Below are 26,215 nucleotides of genomic sequence, written 5' to 3' on the forward strand. Positions count from 1 at the left end.
TTGAGGGGGCTGCTGATTCGAATAACAGCGATGTTGTACATGAATGTAATGGTAGGGCGGAGATGGAAATCCACATTCAGTGGCTAAATGTTATCAATAACACCGTTAAACATGGAAACTAGAAAATATGTGACTGAAAACTGTGTGAAACACAAGAAAAGTGAAGAGAGTGGAAAACTGGCACCATAACATTTCAGACAATAAAAGATCACGCATAAACCCAGAGTTCAAGATACAATCCCTGAGCAGTGTAAAAACTAGTTATTGTTATTGTTACAACCATTATGAGGGCCCACTAAGAAGTAGTGTTTAAGTTTGAACAAAAGCCAAAGAAAAAAGGTGGGTGTGGAGCTGTGCTCTGAACGGCTCAATAGAGGTGGCAGATCTGATGTGGTGGGGCAAATTGTTCCACAGGATGGGGCCTCCAAAAGCGGTCGCCCTTGAGTTTCCTCCGTGCCTGAGGGAGGATCAGAAATGAGTGCAGAGGACCTGAGTGGTCAATGTGGGGTGTAGGGAATTAAAGGGTCAGATAAATAAGAGAGAGCCAAACCATGGAGTGCTTTAAAAACATTCAGTATAGTAAAACTTTAGATTGAACTCTAAATAAATTGGATTGCTCAAATACATAATACTAACCGCTCCACTTCCACACACTGCCCTACGCACCCCTTCCAATTATGAACAGTCACTAGTGCAGTGATAAGGACGAGAGCCCTCGAATGAACCACAGAAACAAGATGGAGGTACGGCTATTAGGAATCAAATCATCTTTTCAAACATTAACCCCTGCACCTCCCCAAAGCCCTCATCTTTGCTGTAATTAAAAATGTGCTAGCCTAATTCATCAAATTGAACAGTAGATCACTTCAGCTTTGCAACTTTGGAATAAATTTGTCCATAGTCGGCACAAGGGAAAGGCCTTAATGAAGCCAGGGTTCTCATCACAGGTCATTTAGCCATCACAGATTTTAAATTAAAATTCAGAATGAGTGAAAATGTAAAATAAATGAAAAAGCAGACAATATGATAGTCACTCTTCAGACTGACAACCCATCTCTCATTTCAGAGAGAATTCGTGATCAAAAGATATAGAAAACCAATAGCAGTATTACAGAGAACTTTCTGAGTCTGACAAGCTGTCATATATGTTTGTGCACCTTTGTTATCAATGACTACACAGCCCACTGTGAATATCATTACATAACAAATGTTAAATCAGTCCCAATATCATCACTATTATTAGCATTATTATTATTATTATTATTATGAGCAATGCCTCTACTGTACATTAGTACAATTGATACACCATTACTAGATTTAATCAAGCTTAATAAGCCCAAGTCTGAAAAAATGCATTACTCTGTATTATTAATGTGAAATGTGCATTGTTTGATGCTTTAATAATTTTTAGAATCTTTTAAGATTTCTTTGGGTAGACACAAGTAAATATGCTGTGTAAGACTGTCTTCTGCTTGCTTCTCCTCCTCCTTCTTCTTCTTCTTCTTCTTCTTCTTCTTCTTCTTCTGTGTTACATTTAAGCCTATATAGATGTAAACTGACTCTCTTTCAAGTGTTTTAGAAAAATGCTGTTGTTTTCTCCTTTTTTATCCAATGACATAACAAAAACGGAGATAAGAAATCAAAAACAACACTGCAGTTTAAAATTTACTTTGAATATTTTCTGTCAAATAAGATTAAGAAAAGCGTCTTATCACCTTTGATCAGAAAGTTTTGAGAATATACAAACTATCAGAACTAAACACGGGAATGCAAGACTCAGGAGATCGTACAGTTGGATCAAAAAAACCCTTACTTCAAAAACAAGGTTCAGTACACAGAAAGGCAGTCAAACAGCAGCAATCCAAAAGGGCTGGGCAAAAGGTCAGGTCAAAGAACACAAGCAAGGATATAAGAACTAGAGAACACAAGGAACTAAGGGTGTAACGCATGAACGCATGAAAACAAACTGGTGCAGAGGACTTGGAGAACACAGACTAAACCCACAGGGGAGGCAGGAATAATTGGGCACAGGTGAAGCACATCAGGGCGAGGCAGACTTTCACAAAGGCGGGAAATACACAAGGGCAGGGAGTAGGGATCTGAAACAAGAGAAGAGGTGAGCAACACAAAATAAAACCAGAAGTATAGCAACAAAAAAAACATAATCTAGGATGGAGGACGAGACATGACACAAAGTTCATGCATTGACAATTCTGATGTTTTTAGGTTTACTGGAAACTGAATGTGGATATTTGTAAATCTCCTGCAAAATAACAGTTCTTAAAGAAATGACCCTCATAGCACACATCTCTTTAAATAATAAAGTGAGCCCTGCCATGTTCTTTCAAACCAGCATTACCAGCATCTCAACTTTTATTTCTTACAGTGCATGTGGCTTAATACAAAAATTTTGAACAGCAGCTCTTTTGATGTCAATTCTAACTGGAGCGTAGATGAAAACCTAAAATGTTTTAGACTTGATGAACGCACATCCTCCTACGTCCTCTCTAAACCTGACAAGTTTAATCCCATCTCTTGTAGTCTACAGCAGCTCTTTATGTTGCTGCTACAGTCATATGGCCTTTTTGAATTTTGCACTTTATATTTGCAAAAATGTTTTAAATATTATAAATTGTCCACACACGTGAAAAAAAGAGCTATTTGTCCAACCCTACTTTTAAGATGACATGAGACAAGCATATGATTCTCAAAATATTGATTTTGGTTGTTCTACTTTAAAGCTAAACAGAGAGATTTTGCAGAGTGCACTCTGTCTTCGTCTTCTATCGGGACCAGATGAGTCACTGCATTTCATTATGACTAAATATGACACATCATAATGAAAGCAGTTTCATGTTCTAGCTTAATTGACAGTGCTAAAGTAGCTTAGTCATAATTACTGCACTTCCTACTCAACAGAAGGTTTGAAGAATAAGACATCTGCACCCTGAGACAACACTGCAGACAGCAACATTGGAAACAGAAACGTTAAATTAAATATCATCTTAATCACAAAGGGAATGTCACACCAGGCCATGTTCGTAATGTATTCTTCTTCTCTTATTCATATTCATTCATAACTCGTTTGAATCATTTTAGGATTCAAAAATAGATCCCCCTTAACTAGAGGTAATGCAACCGACGTCATGTTGAAGGACTAGGTATATAATAAATTATTAAAATTAATTTGGTTGGAACTTGTCATCCTCTCGTATTAAAGTCGCATTTTAAAGTCAAATTTTGCATGAAGAGATGTCAACTCTTTACAGTCTAATTCTGAGTTCATGCTAAGACTCAGATATGCTCAGCGTCTAATATGGGTACATTGGAGCCTTCTGTCCGTACTCTTTCATCCATATTTCTGCATGTTTTCTGAAAGCTTATGGATGTGGACCAACAGAGCAGCACCTCCGGTAGAGTTTTCAACATATGTATGATGTTACTTCGCCCGGGCACAGAGACAAACAGTTACTACAGAAATGTGGATGTACATGCTAGACTGATTCTGACTCTGAGCAGCACTGTGGACACATGGAAGTATATAGGCAGTGTCAGTTTATATTGTTTGCAAGAGACGTATCAATTTTTATACCAAAAGGGAGCATAAATTAGCCTTTATTCTCATTCAGTGCAACAATATGCATGCTTGTCTTCTCTACTGAGCCAACTAGCTACATTTCCAGAGTAGCAGCATCTTTGTCCGCTACCAAAATTCAGCTGAGAACCTGCACTTATGCAGCATAGATTTATGATTTATTTTATTTTCTGGTATCTTTTAAAGAAGAAAAAGCAATGGCATTGGCACCTGGGTTAAATGCAGGAAAGAGTAAGGCTGTCCCACCATGGACGTATACCCTGAGTACCTCATTTGCTGAGCTCCAGCATCAGAAGCTCTGCCTTACTCCAAGACTTAATTAGGAGTTATATGGAGCCACATGGATGCAGTTTAAAGATGATGTATGTTGTGTTGAACATGTTGCCCCATGAGGAGTAAGCTGAGCCGACACACATGAACGCTCAGTGTAAGCAAGTAATCGCCGAGGTTTGACCAGCACAACTTGTCTATGCTCAGTGTTAGTTAGTTTAGTGTATAATAGATACTTAATGGTCATTAACAATTCATGTTACAATGCAAATCAATAGTGAATTCAACCATACTCATTTCCTGCTCTGTTTTTGGCATCTTATATAAAGAAAATCCCCCCATACCTTACATTCTCTGCTGACTCATTAAAATCTGCCTTCAAAAGGTATTTTTCCAATTAGAAAGCAGACCCAGGTGGAAGAAAACTTTAGGCAGAACTTTTGTGCCCATGCAAGGCTGTGGGATACCTTTTTAAAAAGCAGTCTTTTATATGTTTATACATTGGATTTCAAGGTTTTTCAGTTACTAGTGACCTCACCTAAGTGTGAAGAAGAGTAATGGCTGAGGGCCAGGCTGAATATTTGAGCAATATCACAAGTCTCCAACAGAGTCACGGCAGCCCACACCTCTTATAGTCTTCTCATCTCTCCCTCCTGCTGGAAATGATGAAAAGTCATGCGTGCTGGGAGGGACGGTTTCCAAATGAAAAGGCAGGAGAAGACCCCTTGTCATTGGCTAAGACTGTCACAACATGCAGGATCCCATGATAAGTCATGGCAGGGCTCAGCAGTGATTGTTAAGTTACATTCACACTAAGTACATTTAATTGCACTATAGTTGTCTGATTTTGAGTTTTATCCTGCTTTGATCATATTTGGGATATAACGTTTACATTGAACATAGAGAACCTGATCCAGCAGATCTTTCATTTCTGTCCTAACTGAGTTACCTCAGCAGCTGAAGATGAACACTGTAGTTTTTCTACTCTGCTGGATGTAGTAATGAATGACAGTTGTGACAATTTGATTTATCCTTTGCATTACAGTATCAATTTATGATTATATTTTTTATTCTTTAAATTATTTTATCCATGAATGACAGTCTAGCGCACAACCAAAATTGTTCACAGCTGCCAATATCTTCATGTTTTCATGGCTTATCCACTGGCCACGCTGAGTCAAACCCTGACACACTGTTTTGCTTTTCCATTCTTACCGTGGCAAGTTAGCTGAGCTGCTCCCGAGATAGACCGTCTCCAGAGTAGGGCCAAAGCGCACCCACCCCACCACCAAGCAGCCTGAGGGGGCTACTTCTTTCTCCCTCTCGAACAAGCATTTGTTGCGAAACTCATCTCATGTCTGTGCAGGAAACCTGAGAGAAAGGTGTCTTTTAAAGTCTCTGTGTGTTTAGCTCTCAGTACCTTTGTAGCTTCTGAGTCTCTGTAGTCTGAAGTCTAGTTTCTCTCCAGTGTCCCTGTTCGTGCTGTAAGATATCTGCTGTATTTTACCGTTTCATCGTGTTCGCTGTCAGCTGTTTCAGGATTTGTGTTAAGTTACTGCTGGTGAAAAGATTGGTTCCTCATAATATTAGCTTTTCGCTATCAGCTCTGTCTGCCATATATACATTATATATATATATATATATATATATATATATATATTTATATATTTATATTGTATATAAAATTTCCCAGGAAAATAAATGTTCAGTTTATGGTACAAGCCTATCTGCTTTTTAATGTCCCCCTTATCGACTAAATAAATTAATAAATGTATAATTTTTTTTCTAAAATCCTCCACCCTGACGCCAACCTGTGCTGTAGTTACAGGTCACAAGATAGAGGAAGCAAAAAGTTGTGCTTTGGATTACGTGAATGATGACTGCAGTTTTACTGTAGGTTTTAGAAGCAGTTTTTATCTTTTAATTAATTCTCCATTTCCTTAGTTTGATTGCTAGCGAAGCTAAATTAGTTTTACGAATAATTTTGATTTTATAAGTAATAGCCAGTCATAACTAATTTTCTCTATTACAATTTAATCATAGCATTGGCGAATGTTTTGAAATAGTGTAATTTAATTTAATTAGTACGTCTATTTCTGCAAAACTATGCTCAGTTTGTTTTATTATTAATTTAGACAAATCCAACAAGGCTGTCATAGACACTGATAGTGTAATTAGCTGCTGCCTCGGTAAATCAGATGCCTATTACACGCAAATTATAAGATCAAATTGAATGAAAAGTGCAGAGCAAATGCATATATGGCCAGCGTTAGCAAAGGGTGCCTAAGTTTGGCGTCTTACAGTGTACGTGTAAAATCTTGTGCCTTCCATTTCATCACCAGCTTGTTTAGCAAACAATAAATGTCAGAACTACGAATGAGGGACCAGATATAGAGGTTGCTAAAATAATTGTTTTACAGTCATGCCCTAACCCTGTACTGAAAAATGGTCTCAATTTGGATCACAGGGAGATACGTCTGGGTTTGACTGATTGTTGGTGCTCTTTCACCAATGTGATCAAGAGGATGCAAAAACACTGGCCAGCATCAGCAACCTATCTGCCATTAGTACCATTAGCATTCACAGTCCAGTCCATTTATACAGCATTGGGCACTGCAACACAATGACTGAACAGTTTTATCCTCATGTAGCCCAGCAGGGGCAAACCTGCACGCTGCCAGTCTGTAATTACCCGTCAGTGGCTTAACTAATCTGGATTGCATTGTGTAATGCTTCTGTGAGCCAGCTGCAGTGAGAGACATGCCCTACCCTACGAATGGGCCAGACAAACAACAGGGGCACATGGAGCGGTGTATGCCTGCTGTCATTCTCTGACAGCAGGCATACACAGCTGACAGAGTGCAGGATCAGGGGGCTGCTCCTCTCAGCTGTCTCCGTGCCCTACCCTCAACACCAGGCTGGCATACATGAGCTAAGAGTTGGCAGATTCATGAACGTGACTTAGTGCCATGCATTTAAATACAAATTGCTTTTTAAAAATTTGTAAGGGAATGCAGTGAAAATAGTCAGCTTTGACAGTATGCTTGATTTTTTTTTTTTTTTTTTGTGTGTGTATTTATTTATATTTGTTTATGTTTGGAAGACATCCTGCTGGCCTGGTATGAGGCTCTCGCTTTGCAGCATCACCACTGTGCCTCAGATGTAGCTGACAGCTATGAATTGGAATCAGCCAATGTTTCTAGCTACAATATCCTTACTCCTCCCCTTATCCCCAGCTCTCTCCCTGTCCTGCAGGTGGCCTGACCTTTCCAAATAAAACTCATCCCTCTGCTGATCCCTTCTCGCAAAGCTCTAACGTGCAGCAATGTTACACGTTCCTTTGACACACAAGACAAAGACTGAAGCGTTATTTTAATCTGTTATCTATGGAATGGAGGAATTTGTCTGCATCAAATGTTTTGTGGATGGATCAATCCTCTAATCTGCTTGGCTTTGTAGCCCAACACGGCTATTGAAGAGTGTTCCAAGAGGCCGTTTGAAAGAAGGCCAAACCTGAGGTTTGTCTATTTAAACATACAGCAGCTCCTGACACATGAGCCAGTGGTGTGGAGAATGAGAGGAGGCAGGAGATTTCAGGGAGCAGGTGTGAGATTTATGGTTTGTGGCTGACTTAATACTGTGCACATTACCAGGTGACAGTATATATGTTGTATAACATAAGATTTATACTGCAGTGGTCTGGAGGGAGATTTGATGATGGCATTACTCTTAAGATTTAATCCTCCTGATTCCTAATCCTGAATCATTTCCCTGGCTACCTGGACTCAAGATGTAGATTTATTGCAGTTCTAAGTGTGGAAAGGCATTCATGTAAAAGTTTCTTGCTTTGCAATCATTTACTTTCTCAGAGGAAGTTTATAAGTCTATCCCATTTATAAAGTTGTATTTACTGTAAGTAGTACATCAGTTGTCAGCAACTATTAGATGCTAAAATCCAGCTAGGTGACTTGTTCATTTTTAACAGCAGAGATGTCCCTGACCCTAACCATATACTAATAACTAAATCTGTAGTCATGCCTTCCGTCAAATATGTTATATATCTATATATCTAGGTGGTTTGGTCTGTTTTTTTTGTTTTTTTTTAATAGCACAGACGTTTATGACTGATCATAGAAATATTATAGGAATACTACAGGCAGCAGTGTGTCTCTTTGATCCTCTCAATCTCCCCCAACTATGTATGGAGTAGTTAGTATAAAGTTGAGTATTTGTAGTCTACAGTTCAGAGAGGATTATTGAGAAAAATGTGCATTTACAAATCTGTCTGCTACTTCAGCATCACAGACAGTGACATGGATTTATCAACACACAGCTCACTTCGGGGCTGATTTTAAACATTTTCAAACTGGTTTGATATGAGGCCTAAGACCGGACCAGTATTACAAAATTGCACCACTTAATGTCGCACGAGAGTCAGCCTTTCCCAAGAAGAACATAATGAGAGCCCATGAATGAAAGTGTAGCAACACTACAATCTATCAGGGCAACTGCAACAAGTTGTGTTTTAATTTCTCACAACAACCGTTGGAGTTGAGCTAATCGACTATCCCGGGGCCGTTACATCTGACAAATGTTGGTTCAGTTGGTTGGCACAAATCTAACCAGTTGAAATTCTTACATCAGACTGGACTGACAGAATCAGAAACATCCCAAACCCTAGATGCCATCACCTACTCAGTAATAGGTAAGTCAGTGTTTTCCCTTGGTTTGTGGCAGACCTAAGTGAAGGAATGTGGCAGCTACCACAAGAAAATGTAAAATTTTTCAATAAAAAATTATAACTTTGGACCTTTGTTATTACAAAATCTACAAAGCTAGAGCTTATAATAAAAAACAACACCCAAAAAGTCAAAAGCCAAAAGTTGGCAGGACCAACTACAACCAGATCAGGTAAAAGTCATTGAGTTAGTTTTGATGCTGTCCACATTTATTTTACATTACATGTCCACAGTAGCTTGAGTAGTGTGCCTAAGCCTTATAAAAACCATGTTAGTGGTATGCCGGTTAACCGGGTGCAAAATTAACTTTTTTGTTCCACTGGCCAAATGGCTAGTCCGTGTTTAAAATTTACCAGCCACTTAATAGTTACAATTATTTCAATTGTTTTTTTGGCTGCCACTTACATTTTTTACCAGAATTTGGCTGGAAGCTGGAGCTAATTATGAGGCCTGCTGGTTGACAATAGAGTTTAGACGGATCAAATTGAGCCAGTTCTTATAACAGTTGAGCTTGACTCGTTCAGATGTTCTAAAATTGCCACCATACTCAGAATAATTCCTTCTGAAATGGATAATCTTTTCTGCAATGCCAAACATTACAATTTCACCCCAGTAGGTAAGAATGTAAAAATAGCAAAGCTGTGTCTTGATTTTACATCCAATCAACTATTTTGTTTTATGGAGTGCATGACAGCCTCAAGGGACTGCTAGCGAGGCTATAGATTTGTTTTCTCATTAAAAGCACTGGTACACTGTTTGCTTTGGAAGCTTGGTGTGATCTGGTATGATTTACAGTATAGGTTTTCCATCCATAAAAATTCTCATTACATATTGTATCCTCCTCAGTCATGGTTTGCATATTCTGAATGCACACTTTCTTCTTAGGACTGTGAATGGTAAATGTGATCTCCAGACCTGTCTATAGATCACATTTCATATTGAATCCTATGGTTACATAAAGGTTCAGTGTGCAGGATTTAGGGGCAGAAATGTATATATGAACATAATATTCATAATTTTGTTTTCATTAGCATATAATCACCTGAATTAATAACTATTATGAGCCCTTTATTATCTACAGAGGGAGCGGGTTCTCCTCCACAGAGTTTGTCATATTGCACCCCCATGTTTCTACTGTAGCCCAGGTTTGACAAACCAAATATTGGATCCAGGAGGGCCTTTTGTGTACTTTTTATTTTGTGAAGCTGGAAAACTAAGCTAAGCATAGGATTTGATGCACAGATAGCAGTGCTGGTATATCTCGACCTGTCCTCTTAAAGCAAATCATAGGCTCACTTGCATCTACAATTAGCAAAGCATTTAGCTCAATTAGCCTACTGAAAACACTCTTCTAATTTCTTTTCCTGAAGCTGGCAACTGGCCTCAGTATTACCTATTAGATAGACCTGTGCAGTGGGGAACAAAGAGGAGAAATGAGAAAACATATATCAGTTTGTGTTCAGTTTAGGCCCAAGTTGGCTTGTGTCCCAGCTCGAAAGTCATTTAAAGTTAATATTGAATATTTCCAGAAAGTTGATATCTCAGTACATCACTAATGGTGTTGTCTTAAAGAGGGTTTGCCCATGCCACAAGTGATTTAGGGCTACATTACTTCGCTGGTTGTATTAGAGAATCAGGCAACACACCTCATAGCTGATTGTTGGATTCCTGTGTTCACTGAGAATTGCTGTTTTTTGGTCTTACAAGCCAAAAAAAGATGGAATAAAGGCAATTCAAGCACATAAAGCACCTGGCTGTACAGAACTTTGTGTAACAGTGGGGGGGTTAGATCGGTATTGACCTTTCCTGATGGACATTATGTTAGTTATGGAGGAACAATCCTGATGAAGAAATATCCAAACAATCAGCCGCGGGTAATGAAAATACTCCTGCTGTGTCTGTAAGAATGATCCATGGATGTTGGCACTGTGCTGTGTGTGTCTCTGGCAGCCGAGTAATTCAGAAACATTGTAGAAACAGCTAATCCATATCTATCCTGTACTTTCAACATTGCTGGTCCTCTTGGGGAGATTGAGTGCCCAAAGCCATTTCGTTTCTACTGTGTCTGAGGCACTGCTAGCATAGCTGGAGTCCTTCCCTGTCAGAGAGACTGTCGTAAGTGAAGAAAAGGAAAAAGAATCACTTTGCAGCCTCTCCAGCACTTGTGCTATAAAAACTTATTTAGGGGAGTAAATTTGTAATCAAAGCACAACTGGTGATTAACAATTAGCCTAGCCCAGGCCAAGCGAGGGAGCCAGTTCCACAGTGATAGTCTGGACTCCAAAGGGTGAGAGTTTAGTAATCACTGCACAGATCTTAATGGGCAATAGTGGAAGGAGCATTAAATTGTTTGTGTGAGGCTAAGGGTACATTTTCCCACTTAATTTTCTCCCTGTCACATACTTCTGCAAGTTGCTTATACTGAATCACTGATGAGGCAATAAGTGTGTTTTAATCCATCTCTTATTATGCCCATTTAAAATTTTCACAGAAACAAAACCTGAGTGGAAACATCAAATATTTCATAAAGGTTTTTTTTTTTTTTACCTTTGGCTGAGGTGGAATCAATTGAGGTGAAACAAAAGAGTTAAATTGAAAATAGACTTGGTGAATAAATCATGACGTACATGAACCATGTGACTTCAGTGTTCACTGAAGCTTCTGCTGCAATGGAGAGACAAAAAACATCAGCAGACCAAAACAATTGTGCAGACTAATGGGTAGACTGTAACGTTTTTCATCCCAGTCACAATATATAATGTTGGCAGTTAACATTTCTGCAAACCACGGTTGCATTCACATTTGTACGTCATAGGCTACGTACCATATTGACATTTCTATAAAACGTGTCATATCACATTAGCATTGCATGTTTATCACCTGACTTTCTTCTGTGGAGGCGGAGGGGATGTTGGAGTTAAGGGAGAAAGCTGACAAGCCAAGCTACAGTTTTAGACTGCTTTTCAACATTGGTAAATGTGAAACCACAGGACATTTATAGGGAGATGTCATGACATCTCCAATCGAGTTTGTGGCGACCGAAGCAGGTATTTTAAGCCGAAACATGATCTTTTCCTCAACACTACCAAGTGATTTTTGTTAATCTCACCAGACCATAAGCACAATGCTGTCACAACATAAAAATGGAAATTCAGAACTGCCAACCTGTACGCATTTTGCGTTGGAGGCATGCCTTTTGACATCAAAGTACGCTGGTGCAATTTGTCGCTCTAAAGTACGCAAAAAGCTGGTGACCCCTTGTGAATTTGACCAATGTACAGCAGTACTTGTGTCTTACAGCAAGAGCCAATAAGTGTTTAAGTCTGCTGAAAACCTAAAGAAGAAGAAGAAGAAGATTTTACCAATCATAGCACCGGATTCGACCCCCCATGCCTTCACTTACCTACGAAACAAATAACAAGTGGGGATGATTAACAAGATGCATAATGATATTTCAAGAGACTTTGGATCCGCAAATTGACAGCAACACTCTTGACCATGATTTTATCCGTCTGGTTCTCCCTCCTCACTCCGGCTGCCTGTTTCATCAAGTGAGGACTGCTCTTTGATCTCCTATGCTAAACAGACTGAGGTGTGTGTGTGTGGAAAGTTTAGTTAAGTTAACAATGGATGCCAAGACATGATATTTAACAGGCCCTTGGGCTGAATGATAGCAAAATTATTAAAGACCGCAACATTCACGTTAGCTGGAGGATGGACAGTTAGGTGGAGAGTTCTGCCACTTTTTGTCAGCAAAACATACATGGTAAGAGAATGTGGCTTTGTCAAACAAAGAACACCCAATGTGAGGAGAGACCTTATAACTTCAGTCATAATTAGCATTTCACATGCATCTTTTTTCTATTGTTGTGAGGACTGTACAGTATAAGATGTTCATCCTATCTTGATAAATGTGTTTATGTTTAGTGGTCGACCAAGGCCATGAACTTTTTATCATGTCTTTCTTTAAACAATATTCATGCGCCCATATGTACATTATATTGAAAGAGTTATAGATTGTTGTAGTCAGTCCCACTGTTGATATTGGCCATGAAGTGAACTTTTCAAAGTGAAACTTCAATGAAAGAAATGGGTGACGAGATCAGCAGACTTGTTATCTTCAGTAATGTATTCTGCTGAAATCCGACTAAAGATAATAAGTGAAGAGGCGAGGTGTGTGTCAATCAAATCAAGTAGATATGAAGTGTTTTTAGTTCAAAAGCAGGTCTTTGCTGCCATTCAGCAAAGAAACACAATCTGTGGAAACCAAAGAAGGAATTTCGTACTGAAAAGACTTGAACTTTGGTTTGTGTTTTTGAAGCTGAAAACAATGTGAATGTACACCTTAAGTATATCCACGTACGAATGCAGACTTTTTTGCATCTTGAGCAGAAATACTTGAAGTTTTTCCTTTTTCAATATCAGTGTTGGGCTGGGTCAATGGGTTGATGTGAAGAATGCTGACTTTCTAGTTTCAAACCCTGTCAGATCCACATCCTCATTCCCCAAGCAACTGAGTGAATCCGCCTTACAAGAAACTGGAAGTCAACAACTGGGATGTCAGTCAGTAGTAGTGCAGTAAAAAGAGGATGTTGTAACCTGACATGACAACACATGATGAGAAATCAATAGCCTCATCTCTCCACATTCTCTGATAGGAAAAGGAGTGAAAAGGAAAAGATGGGGGTAGGATGGGGGGGTAGTCGTTTTTAATGTGATGAGGATTCATGAGGACCTTGACAGACATTGATCGTTGGTCCCATTAGACCAGATGACACAGTTGAATACAAATAATCTGTGGACAGAAAGACTGCATATTCTGATATATTTTATATACTGTATGGCACAACCTTTAAAAATACAGAATACACACTACACATACACATTTTTTTTATCTTGCTTTGTGAAGATGCTGATAGTTTTGTTAACATTTTTTCAGGTCTAGTCTAATATTTGCACCCCCATATGTGCATTTAAAGGATTGATAGTTGGTGTGATTACTCCTCCTGTCCATACTGTCTGCAAAGAACTTTATTGTTAAAGCAATTTCAACATAAGCAACATTTTTTTTGTGTGTTTCAGTGAATTTGAATTTGCTTTTAGACATTTCCATTGAAATATTTTTATGCCAGTTATGAAGTATAGCATTAGATAAGGTTGATAATAAACAGCATCATTTTAAAAAACGTCAACTTTTTTTGGTCTCGGCATCTCCCCACAACAATTCCCACATTTAGTCATAGATGGCCAAGGTGTCATGTTTGTTTCTTCTTCCCCTTCTTTGAGGTGTATTGGCACTTGGGATTTTTACAAGATGTTGTAAAATTTTGTGCCCATCTTTTACATTGAAAAAGCTTTAAGAAGAACTTTCTTTGGCCGTTGACAGCAACTGAAAACCTTTTCACTGCGCATATGGTCATCCTTTCCCAAAACAACAGTGTTGCATATCAGCGACAGGTTGGGTTAAGGCACTCAAACTACTTAGATAGGTTTAGGAAAACATTGTGGTTTGGGTTACAATAACTACATTACTTACCTAACTTAATTTATGAACATACTGTATGTTAGGTTCCTAGGTGAAAGTCCTTGTTTGACTCAACCATTCATCCCCAACCTCCTTTCTATGTGGACCTTCTTACTCTTTGTCCTATTTCGCCTTCTTTTTATACTGCTGTAATAATTATCACGGCCACTAGAGGCCACCGCCTAACAAGAAATATTAATATGGGTCGTAATAAGCTACTTTCACAGTCAACCTATATGGTGTTTTTTCTGATGAGAACAGGCCGTTGGTATTGTTTCAAGATGAAAAAAAGCAAAACCTGTTTTCCTTTTATTTGATTCATCTACACTTTTAACCTGTTAACAGACTGCTGTATAGTCTGCCGGGTTAGTATTTAATTAGCAGTAATTGTTGATACTATACACGTCCACTCTGAATTCAACCAGCTGTGTTCAATGAGTGAAGTAGTTACCAACAGGCTGCATTTTCAGTAAGCGAATGTTTGTGAGATCGGCTGCCTGCAAAATAAGTAGGATTGTTTCATTATTTAGCAGGCATCTACTGGTAGAAACAACTATAAACACTACCTTTTTGACACTGCTAGTTGAACTCATTGATTTGTATTACAGCTCTCCAAAGTCAAACCAAAATCTTTACAAAACATTGTAATATTTATGATCTTTTAGGCTACGCACTCACCATATTGTCTTACTAGATTTGTGCAGTGGCTTCTTTCTTTGCAGTTTCAGAAATGTATGACATGTAAACATGTTGAAATCAAAGAAAAGGCAGCCAGCTGAGGTATATGTCAAGTAGGTGAATAATTTGATGCTTGATACACTCAGCATGCTCCTTTTGTAACCACAAGTAAAACATTAATGCACAATAGACTTTATTAATACAATAAAACAAACTGGAAATCTATTTGTTACACATGTAAATCAATAGATGTATAATTGTCATTCAGGGATTTAAGAGATTGGTGCCAGCAGGCAAGAGTGCCTTGAACAGTCTCCCTGACTCATCTTTGGCCACAGTGTGTATTTACACCATGGGATTGGGATGTCTCTTGCTGGGGCTTTTACTGCACTACAGCCCTGTAACCCTGGCAGAGGCAACATACACCCCAGAGTGAATGGTGAATCAAGCTATTGGCTGTCCTCAGTTAATACTGTGAAGGAGTGTATCACAAACTCTAATGGGCCTGAAGTGCTATTGGAATGGGTAAATGTGAGGATCTATTCTCCCGGCTTTGAGGCCGAATAGCTAAAAAGGGCATGTTTATTTTCTTCTCCTCTCCTCAGTGTACTTGTACTATTCTCCATCTCCAGTGCATTGTCTATTGATTTTCTCCAGCCCCCTCCATCAGTCAGGCTTTAATAAGACAACACATGTCGCCTTTAAAAGAAACGTATTAGAATGTTAATGGTTCACTCCACAGATCTGCTGGCCTCTCTGCTGTGTTGTGTGCGTTCGCGTAAGCACACGCACACGATTGTGATTTTATGTGTGTATGTGCCACCACATTTTCATTAAAGCAGAAGAAGACAACATTCATCTTGATGGTTTAAGGGAGTAAAGGGGGTGGAAAACAAGGAGAATGTTGCAATAGAGGGATGAAGGAATAAGGATGGAAAGAGAAGCGGAAAGTGAAGAAGAAACCTCCTCGTGCAGAGTGGATTCATCTTCTGTCTTATTGCTCCTGTAGGGACCAATTTATCTTCATTTAGGTTTTTGGCACCAACCCCAAATCCGACCAGCCACCTCAAGAAAGTTCATGAGCCCAACGTGGCTTTTTAGTACACGTAACTTGGACCTAAGGTTTGACCAATACTGTTTTTTGAAGGGCAGATTATGTTGTTTGGTATCTTTTAAATTTAAATACATAACACATAACACAGAAAGAAATACGAACCCAATCTCTCATAACCTGCATAATTATCATGGCAGGTCCACAAAGGGTTTATTAAACTGGCAAAAGACACTTTTTTTGCTACAACTTATCATTCTGGAGTAAATACCAATTGCACTGTGTGATGGCTGTAGAAAAATGTCACCATCCACGGATAGATTGATTCCCTATAAACCTCACTTTCAATATGCTATTCAGCCTGTCCTGCTGAAATGAAGGATGAATTGCCGCACACAGGAAGTGTCTCTGCCATTGGGCAACCAAAACAGGAAGAGGCATTCTTTTCCCAAGTAGCTCTCCCTAGGTAACAGTGAAAGAACTTGACTAGAACCCGCTGATGGAGGAGGCAAAGAAGGCAAAAAGCGAGAGTGATAGAAACTGAATTTATGAATTTATGAATGGATGGGCATTCACTCAGTGGAGCGCACCAGTGTTATGTCAAAGTCTGTTCACGCAAAACAGGCATTCTTTGTACTAGGTCCGTGAGGTCAGTAAGTAACAAAGTGGGATTTTTACGGTTGCTTTTTGCATTCGACGGTTGACAGGCTGTTCGCGGTAGCCATGTTGCTAACACTGCCTTCGTAGAAGCAGCGGCAACAGTAATACAACGCTGGGAAAGGGCAATCTAAAAAGTTGTCTGTTTGCGCTTTTGCGAGTTTGAATTAGGTTTCCACGACGTGTTCAATACCTTTCTTCATAGACAGTTTCAATACTTTTTTTATAAATGTTTTATCAGTGCAATCAGTGATACCCAATCACAAGCAGCACTCAGGGTCATAGGTAGTTAGCAGATCAGATATTGGCAGGAGCCTGACCATTGAAGGCTTTAAAAACAAGCAGTAAAATCTTAAAATCAATTATGAACAGTGAGGGGCAGCAGGGATGTGACGTGTATCAGCTCCAGTCTTTGGATGTTTCCCCTGCTGATAGCAGAATAAAGTGCGTTGCAGTAATCAAGTCTGGAGGAGATAAACACACGGATGACCTTTTCTAGATTTGTGGAAGAAAGCTGTGACCTGATCTTGGTTAAGTGTTTTGGTTGGACAAAGCAGAATTGCACCACTTTAGTCACCTCAGCATCAAAACAAACAAACATTTAGTCAAAAATAACACCACGGTTATAAATGATTACATCCTCACATGGTGATAATTATCAGCTCATATATGCAGAGTTTGTGAAAACTACCTTATCAAAAGCAGGGAAATGTGATGCAATCCCTGTTTTAACAGATTTAAAGACATTTTTTGTGTACTGTCTTTACGTTGATTGATGCTGCATGTCTGCGTATTTCATTAAACATTTTGTAGGTGTTTACCTCCTTTAGGAGTTTGAGTCTGCTGCCCTATGTGTCTTTATTGAGCTTTAGCTGAGAACACAACAGCCTCTCCATTCAGCAGGGTATAAATTAACATTGATTTTATATATGGTCTTAGTGTAGCATCATGGCCTTCGTGGCCAAATAACTAACAATAACCTTCACTGTATGAGTGGGTGGACAGGCAGCGAGGGGAACAAATAAACACACAAAGGAAGAGAGCTGCATTATTCTGCCCGTGTAGCTCTTCATTACAAATAATTGCTGATTAGAAAAAAAATCTTTGTTGTGTCCTTTTGTAAGTTTTTGCAGTATTTGCAGATGCAGATATATTTTGCCTAAATAACAGAAGAAACATCTATTATATCTTTATTTTTTTCTATTTAACCTGTTGATTTAACCATGTAGTGAAGTTGCCATGTTGGGTTATAGTCAGCAGTTACATTACCAGTTACCATATGTAACTTCCAAAATCACATGCTGCATGATGCTGGCATCAACAGTATGGAGCTCAGCAGTCAGATGCTTGTTAATTGTTTTTCTTCTCGAAAAGGAGAAGGGAAGGGGTGGAGTGGCAAGGGGAGGCTGGAGAGGAAGAGGGAGACAGATGTCAGAAATCAGAAGGAACCCTGCTGCCATGTCTGGATGCAGCATTGGCTGCGCAGTAAGAGGAGAAAAGGAAAGAGAGAGGAGACAGTGTCTTTCTGACTGTGTTGTGCTGTGTAGTCGGGTCTAGGTGCCCTACTGACAGCCCAAGATTGATGGATAGAGCTGTGTATCGCACATAACATCAATTCTGTCCTGCTTTCTCTTTCATTCTGAATCTCACTCCCTCATCACTCCTCCCTTCGTTTCCCCTCTCCTGCTCTACCTCTCTCTCTCTCCCTCCCTCCCTCCCTCCCTCCTCCTGCCGCTGCTCCAGGTCCCTTGCCTGTCCCTCTCTTCCGTATTAGTTTCCAAAAGGCATCTTTAATGCTGCCAGAGAGCGCGCTGTGAGGCAGCAAGAAAGCGAGGCGAACGGATTGCTATCTTTGTGACAGCTTCTCTGCTTGGCAGGCTGTGTGTGAGCCGGGGAACTGGACTGGACTGTGGTGTTTCGAGGAGGTGGGAGAGGAGGTGGAGGAGCAGGAGGGAGAAGTGAGGGGCAAGCTGGACAGATGGAGGACGGCACCCAACACCTGGGACACTGCATGGTTGACATGAAGGAGCTGAGCGCCAACCCTGAAGGACTGACCGCTGCCGGTGAGCTGACTGCACTGTGTTGTCTGTCTGTCCTTTAATCTGTCTCCTCTGGCTCTGTCCTTCTTTACATAGTTAAACTCTGTGACACCTAAGCTGCTGTTAGAATGGATTCTGTCTCAGTATCCTACTGTCTCAATAAATGCCTGTTCCATTGACATCTAGTTATTGCATATTTTCCTTCTATTTGTGTTTGCAGTGGTGCTCTCTCTCTCTCAAGCACAGAAAGAGAGAAAGAGAGAGAGAAAGATTGTGTGTGTGTGTGTGTTAGAGAGATGGAGAGAGTGTGTGTGTGTTAGAGAGAGCGAGTGAGAGAGAGAAAGAAAGAGAAGGGTGGAGGTACCTGTGACAGAGGGAAAGAATTTTAAATGCACGATGATCAATAACCAAGTGACTGAATTAAATGCAGTTTTATTGTGTTATCTGGATAACTCACACCTCAGGGTCATATTGTTACAATAATTACAAGGGAATTTTAATTATACATGCCATTAACATCAAGTGTTGCCACGTGATTTTTAAAAGCAAAATGAGCACTTTGTTATCCCGGTGTTTCACTGATTTTTTTTGGACAATTTTTTGGAGCAACGCCATGTTGATACCGTAAATTGTCTTGACAAATTCTTCCAGTGGATTGATCTTAAAACTTAGTGGCTGCCTTTCTGCAGGTTTCCAATTAAGTGTGCAGTTCTTGCAGTTTGGTTGAATTAAAATCCCAAATTGTCTCAGAATGTGGTCAAGTCTGCCTCAACGAGCTCTGGGCAGCACTGAATTGGATTCAGTGACAGAAAAAAGTTTGAAGAACACAGTTTTGTTGACATGTCTGATTGTGCATTCAAGTGTGTGTTTGACTCTGTTTCTATGTGCATGTATGTGTGTGTGTGTGAGTGTCCATGCCTTTTCACTGCAGTCATATTCCATGTTGCCTGAATGTGTTGTCACTAATGAGCACTGGCAGAGGCAAACTAGATGTCTCAGTGCCCATCACAACAGGAGAATGCTAAAGAGATTATCCATATCAGCGATACCACAAAGCCTGCTCTCCAAGTTTAATACCTTTGCTCACGAAAAGGACAGACACTGCATGCAGCACCACTAAGCATTTACATTGGCATGCAAGCTCAACACCATCATCTTCCCCATGGGGATAAGTAAATGGAGCTGTACAAAGAGGAATGAAAGCGCAATTCATGACGCCTTGTCTCCTTTGCCTCGAACCACGTTGAACCAGTTTACATGCACAAGTACACACATTCAGACATACACACACACAAGCAAATAACAAAACGAGTGCACAACACCTAAGCATGCATTCACACTCACACTCAGCCACACACTCATGCTCATGCTCAAACAGTTATGACCTGATCACGAACCCTAGATATTCTCTTCGATAAAATCACACAGTCACAGTTTGGAGATGACATCTGACAGGTGTGGGAGTATAACAGTAATGACAAACACCTCACTGTACCTCTGTTTTCTTTCCCCTGAGCATCCTGGGAGACAAAAGGGAAGAGCAAAGCACATAATTACCATGTTTGGCACGAAAGACAGGTTGACAGCCCTGCATTATCAGTCGCAAGGTGAAATGGTTTATCTCCTCCTTCTTGACACGAGAGAAAAGTGGGACCCAACAAGGTGCTGCACAGTACTTATTAAGATGGGACTGAATTGGCATTTTACTCCATTTAACTCCCCAACACAAGGGGAAACATTGTTTTAACTGTTCATACCAGAATTTGCCTATGGGCATGGTTTTAATGGAAGCAGCAACATAATTGATGTCGTTTTGATTGCACAATGCTTGACATGACGAAACTATTGTGGAGCAAAAAGTCTCACTCCATGCCCTTGATAACCCTCCACACTCCATCTCCCATCGACGCTACAGTCAAGACCTCCTCAGCACACCCAACTGATTCACAACACTTCATTAAACGCTGGCAACAAAACCATCTGTCCCCTCTCAATCTCCCAGAGCAGTAATGTGACGATAACTCACTCTCCCATTCAGCACCACTTGTCCTAATAGGAAGCCTGTTTGTGCAAACATCAATCGAGTTAGAGGTACGTTAGCCCGGCTGATGACTGAATCATCAGAAAGGATGTGCAGGTGTTGTTTCTACATTTGAAACTACAGAATAGAGAAGAACGGAGGAGGGCAGGATAGGACAAAGGGAGTTGGAAGAAAAAAGGTTGCAATTAGTGTGTGTGTGTGTGTGTGTGTGTGTGTGTGTGTGTGTGTGTGTGTGCACACGCGCATATGTAGAGACGTTGAATAGAGTTGGTATTTGTGGATTGGGTAGAAATGGTTTATTGAGAGACGGCCAGTCAAATCCGATGGTCAGCCAGCCACATCAGTAAATTTTCATCTCAAAATCCAAACTAGATAATATTCAAAATATACACAGCATTTGTTCCTAGGCACAGGTTCTTACATGTAATATCTATTCATGAAGAGGATAAGAAGGAGTGATTAAGAAAGTGTACCTTACCCACTGCGAGGGGTTTATCAGAGCTCTCTTTGGAAATTGCCTGATTTTCTTAGTTGAGCCGGTAGTATATGATGGGGACCGGAGCAGCGACAGGCAGTATTTTGGAGCTTTTCCACAATTATTTTTTGTGGAGTCAGGAATAAGCAGCAATCCCATGTGAAATCTGTGTGTGCACTCCCCAACATTTCCTTCTTCCATTCCTCCTTTCAGAGTCTCTGCTAGAAGCTAGTCAGTGGTTATCACACCATGCAGTGGGTGAGGAAGCAGGGCAATGAGAAGGGAAGAGGGTTAAATGATCATCTGCAAGACGGACAATTTAAGTCCCTGTACATTAATTAACTCTGTCATTCCAGAGAAATCACCTAGTCCGCTCGCATCCTAATAAATTACTCTCTCCTCTCCCTTCAGCGTGCCTTTTCCCCCACTGATACCACCCGCAGACAGGAGGGGGTGATAGATTGGAGGTACAGTGGGGCTGTGCTGTTATTTCTAGAGCCAGATGAAACTGCAGTATAGCGGGCGGGCACACCTCATTTGCTGCAGGCCCCTCTGGGAGTTACATCTGCATGTACCGCCTGCCTGCCTGCTTGCCGCCTGCTGCCTTGCTGCCTTGCTGAGCTTATTACCATATTCATAATGCCAGCGGATATCGATTTTAAATACCACACCTGTTCCACTTTTCTCCACATCCTTATCCACACAATGGAGCTGCATCACCTGTGATCTTCATATGCTAAAGGAGATGTGATTGAGGTGGACAGTACAGGTGGTTGACCTCTGCCCGTGTAATGGGTAATTATTGTAATTAGGTACTGTTTATTTGTTTTGGTCAGCCTGATTCTCACCGGGGGGTTAATGACATGCAGCGTGTTCAGTGCTCCAAGACAAGAATGATGTCACAGTCTACATAACAGGTGTTCTGTCCTCAGGTTGCTACACATAATTTGTCCGTGATTTTGATAACTGTGGAGTCACTGTGACCACGTGGACTAGAGCTACTAAGTTAAATGTAACATAGTCAGTATCCGTTCTCAAAGTTGCAGCATAACCTGTGTTGCCTGTCTTACAATCAAAGCATCAGGCATGATCCTTCTATAAATACTTGACACACTGTCAAGCTGTGCTCTAAAATTCAGACATCTTTTAACTCCAGCTCTCCTCCTGCTTCACTATCAAGCATATCAAGTTGCTTTGCCATGTGTGCCTGTCTCATGATCAGTATCCCCAACCCATATCAGACCTAGACTTAAGCTTTAAGTCTTATCTGCATTCAATTATTTCTGCAATGACAGACATTTTTCACTGCTTTCTACCACTCTAGATAAGTCGTGTCTAGCACAGATGGAGTCCTCCAAAGTAACTGGGCTGTTCAACTGACAGTCCCCTATGATGGCACCAGAGACAGGACCCGGCAGCTGGCACTGTCTCAGCTCACCTAGCTAAAGGGCTTCCTGTTGCCACCACACAACATGTCAGGGAGGCTTATTAAAGTTTCATCAGTGCTCACAAGGAGGCCGTAGTGCTGACAACACAAGGAGACATGACCCCTGAGGAATGGGATGATGATGAGAATAATGTGAAAACCAGATAGCGACATAGAACATTTATTTACATACATTATTGGCCTATTTGTGTAACCGTGTGTGTGTGTGTGTGTGTGTGTGTGCTTCAGCTATGTGTGCACTTGATTAATTAGACATTTACTGTACTTGTATGCATGACAGATATTGCACCAAGTTTGCATAAGCCTGTTTATTTAAATGTCCTGACAAGTACTGCAGCTGACACAGCCAAATTCTCTGAAACTTGAGAAAACACTGGCAAACTGAGACTTTATTCACAATTTTGTTAAATTATTCACTGAATCTGGATATGCTCTGCAAGTCGCTGCTTGGGTTTCCAACAACTTGCCGTGTATTGGGCTTTCCTTGCCTCAGTAGACATGTGACTCTCAGGAGGGCTCTGGGAAATGCTAATGATTTCTGTAATTTCGTATGCTTGTTAATCATTAGCAATCCCTGTAACATTGTTTGTTTTGCACAAATTTAAATGAATGTTCCAAAGAGAATTGAAACTTCTGAAGACTTGGTTTGACCACGACTGAATGCATTTATACTGAACTCATTTTTTAAATCATTTCAAATGTACAAAGCAAACTTATGAGAGTGTGTGAGAAATAAAATGTGTTGTAATTCAAATAGAAAATAAATTAACCGGGACACCACATACAGTATGTTTAACTAAAAAGTCTAAGATCTCTGAAGTCAAGCTTCATTATGCACTTTTTATTATGTATAATGTCTATGTATTATTAATTTATACTTCCATTACATACTTTTTAGAAGTATGTAGGAGCATATATGTATATAAAAGAGATACAAATCTAACCTTCTTTACTTCAATAAAGAGCCTTAAGAATTTTAAAATGGATAATAATATATTATATTCCAACCCAAACATATTTCAGAACATTTCTGTGATCTCAGGCAGTCCACATTTAGTTTCCAAAAGATGGAAACTACAGCTCCAAGACATACAGTTAATCTTTAATGTTGTAAAGAAACACATTTGGACATAAACTGATAGTTACAGTAAGGGAAGCTAGATAACTGTTAATTATACAAATATTTGGACTGTTTTATTTGCCCCACCCCCAGGTTTCCTCAGTATTTTCTCTGATAATATTTTCTTGTCAAGTCTTCTCTTTACAGAGACTCAGTTGTTAGTGTTGTGTGTTTAGGATAGACAGGATAGATTTTATGTCTTCCCAACATGCAGACTTGTTTGCACTGTTTGTTACCTTACTATTGCATCATGTTGTTGAATGATTGCTGTTTAGTCAGATCTAAGCAGGCTTGTTCTCTGTAAAGACCTTCAAGACATGCTTTGTGATGAAAGGCTTTACAAATAAATGTAGTTGACTCGACATAAAAGCCAAATAAAAAGAGCAGTGGCTGAAATAATTATAAATCATAAGTAAATCATTTTAAGTCTTTGTGAAGGATCCTCATTATATAAAATGACTATTACCTAAAGTCACGCGGCTCCCATACATCAGTAAGCATCGAGTATCCATGGCCCATTAGTGGGGTTGATGAGCCTTAGAGGGGCCAATTGTGTCCAAGCACCCCAGGAAGAGAAAAACGCCATTTAGTGGTTTGGAGCCCCTTTATGTGTTGCACCATTATGCAGGTGTTTCGTCTTTTTGGTGTCTGAATGGTTGTGTGTCGGCCTGGGAAAGTGATAAATGAGAGACAGCGTTGGTGACAGATGATACAAGCCGTCAGTCCGCTACTCATCATTATGGCATAAGCCCTCAAGGACAATGGATTTCCAGAAACTTGTTCTGACGCTCACAACAAATGCAGTGTGTTTGCATAATCTAAACAAACAGTGGCATCTATCACTATGGCATTTTGGGAGTCTGTCACGCTCCTACCTATAATGCTGTCTCTGAAGACTTTTTTTTTTGATTAAAATAGTTTCTGTCACTACATTCTTGCCACATTGGTAAAAATGGATTCAGCCCCTCAGTCTACTTTTATTATGTCTATCCGCTGTGTGGTTTAGAGCCTGACCGATATATGGTTGGCCTATATTAACGGCCAATATTGGCATATCATATATTTCAGTATCGGCATATATGTTCTACGATAGGCACCGGTATGAAAACTTTTTTCTTACAGATGAAGAAAAGGATGCTTGGTGTAAATAGTATTTTTCTAAAAATCCAGAAAAGTTTACTATTTCAGTGCATTGATGACATTTCAGACAATAACGTTTGTTAAGCTGTAATATCCTGCCTCCATTACATGTTATTTGATAACCACATTTGAGGGATCATTGTAAAAAATGTTTGTATATCGGCTGATGCTTTTTTAGTTTTTTTCCCCCTTATATATATTATATAGTTTCTTGTGCAAATAAAAGGTCTTTAAAGTTAAAAAGCCCAAAGTCTGTGCCAATGAAAGCTCCTATCTCCCACAGAAAACACTGCACCTTGTCAGTAGTCCTACCTTTAATTCTGTCACTTCTTGACACTAAGTCACCATGTCAAACATTTACATAATTTATGCCTATATTCACAGTCAAGCTGAAGCTAACTAGAGGCTGAAAAGACGACAGAGCCGAAATTATGAACCCAAAAATGAGCACAATATGTCTCCTTTAATATTGAGATGAGCATCGGCCCCAAAAATCATTGTGGTTATCCCTTTTCAAACTTTTAGTTTAAAAAATAATCATCCATAATTTTGATAAAAAACCAATCGAGAACAGAAAGCTGGTTATTTATGGTTAGCTACTTTCTTTCTTTTAAATCACTGAAAATACAGTGTCTTTGGGTGGTGAACATTTATTTCTTTGTTTCCTCCTGTTCGAACGTTTTCCTCACTATGCTTTTATTTCAGCTCCACTTCATCTTTCTTTCTCTCTCTTTCTCACAGGTGTTATTCTAACACCCAAGCTGCCTCAGGTGGAGTTCAGCCTTGGTAAGTCGTGTTTACTCTGTGATTCAAGGGTCATTTTACTTTAGTACTGAGTACTATCCCACACTCTCCTGACATTCTTGTAAGCACATTAGATAAAGGACATACAGACTCGCTTGCATGCCTGCACGCTTTTATTAATGTCAAATCTCTTTCCTCTGGCCCAGAAACACAGCCAAGGTTTATGGCCTAAAATAAATCCAAATGTAACAGTTGTAAACACACACCAACACACAGTCACTTGCTGACAGTTACACTAATGCAGAAGTCAGTCAGAATTAGTAGCATATCTGCAGACATCCTTAATCTTTTCTCAATTCTGACACATTCACACACCCCAAGTGTGGTTGGAAGGGACAACACAAAAAAGGGCAGAGAGAAAACATTAGACAGAAAGGAGACAGGGTGCTTTTGAACTTTTCGTCGAGATGGCCTCATTCATTTTTTATTCAGCTGAGATGTTGGATTTCTATTTCTAGACAATTCATTGTGGCTCAGGTCAAGTTTCCTAAAGCGAAAATCCAAAACAGAAATATTTATTCCTGTGGTCTTTGACAGATGAGATTGATAGCGTCAAAGACTAGCGTCTTGGCTCCCCTGTTTCTGTCTTTTGAGGCAACTGCAACAAAGGCTTCCCACTGCTAACAATAAACTGA

General features: G+C 39.8%; 1 protein-coding gene across 5 annotated transcripts in view; it reads left to right on the plus strand.

Annotated features, from left to right (window-relative positions):
* inpp4b (inositol polyphosphate-4-phosphatase type II B) overlaps nt 1-26,215 on the plus strand; it is a 238,217-nt gene that overhangs the window by 77,751 nt on the left and 134,251 nt on the right. For 4 of the 5 annotated variants that reach the window (XM_084374031.1, XM_084374028.1, XM_084374030.1 and 1 more), the window contains 2 exons: nt 18,392-18,577; nt 25,518-25,562. In XM_084374031.1, coding sequence (XP_084230157.1) covers nt 18,493-18,577; nt 25,518-25,562 — 130 coding nt within the window. In that variant the 5' untranslated portion in view covers nt 18,392-18,492. The remainder of the gene's footprint in view (nt 1-18,391; nt 18,578-25,517; nt 25,563-26,215) is intronic. The other variant, XM_084374032.1, reaches the window with a different exon arrangement.

Source organism: Pagrus pagrus (assembly GCF_965226575.1).
Source record: "Pagrus pagrus genome assembly, chromosome: 2".
Taxonomy (NCBI): domain Eukaryota; kingdom Metazoa; phylum Chordata; class Actinopteri; order Spariformes; family Sparidae; genus Pagrus; species Pagrus pagrus.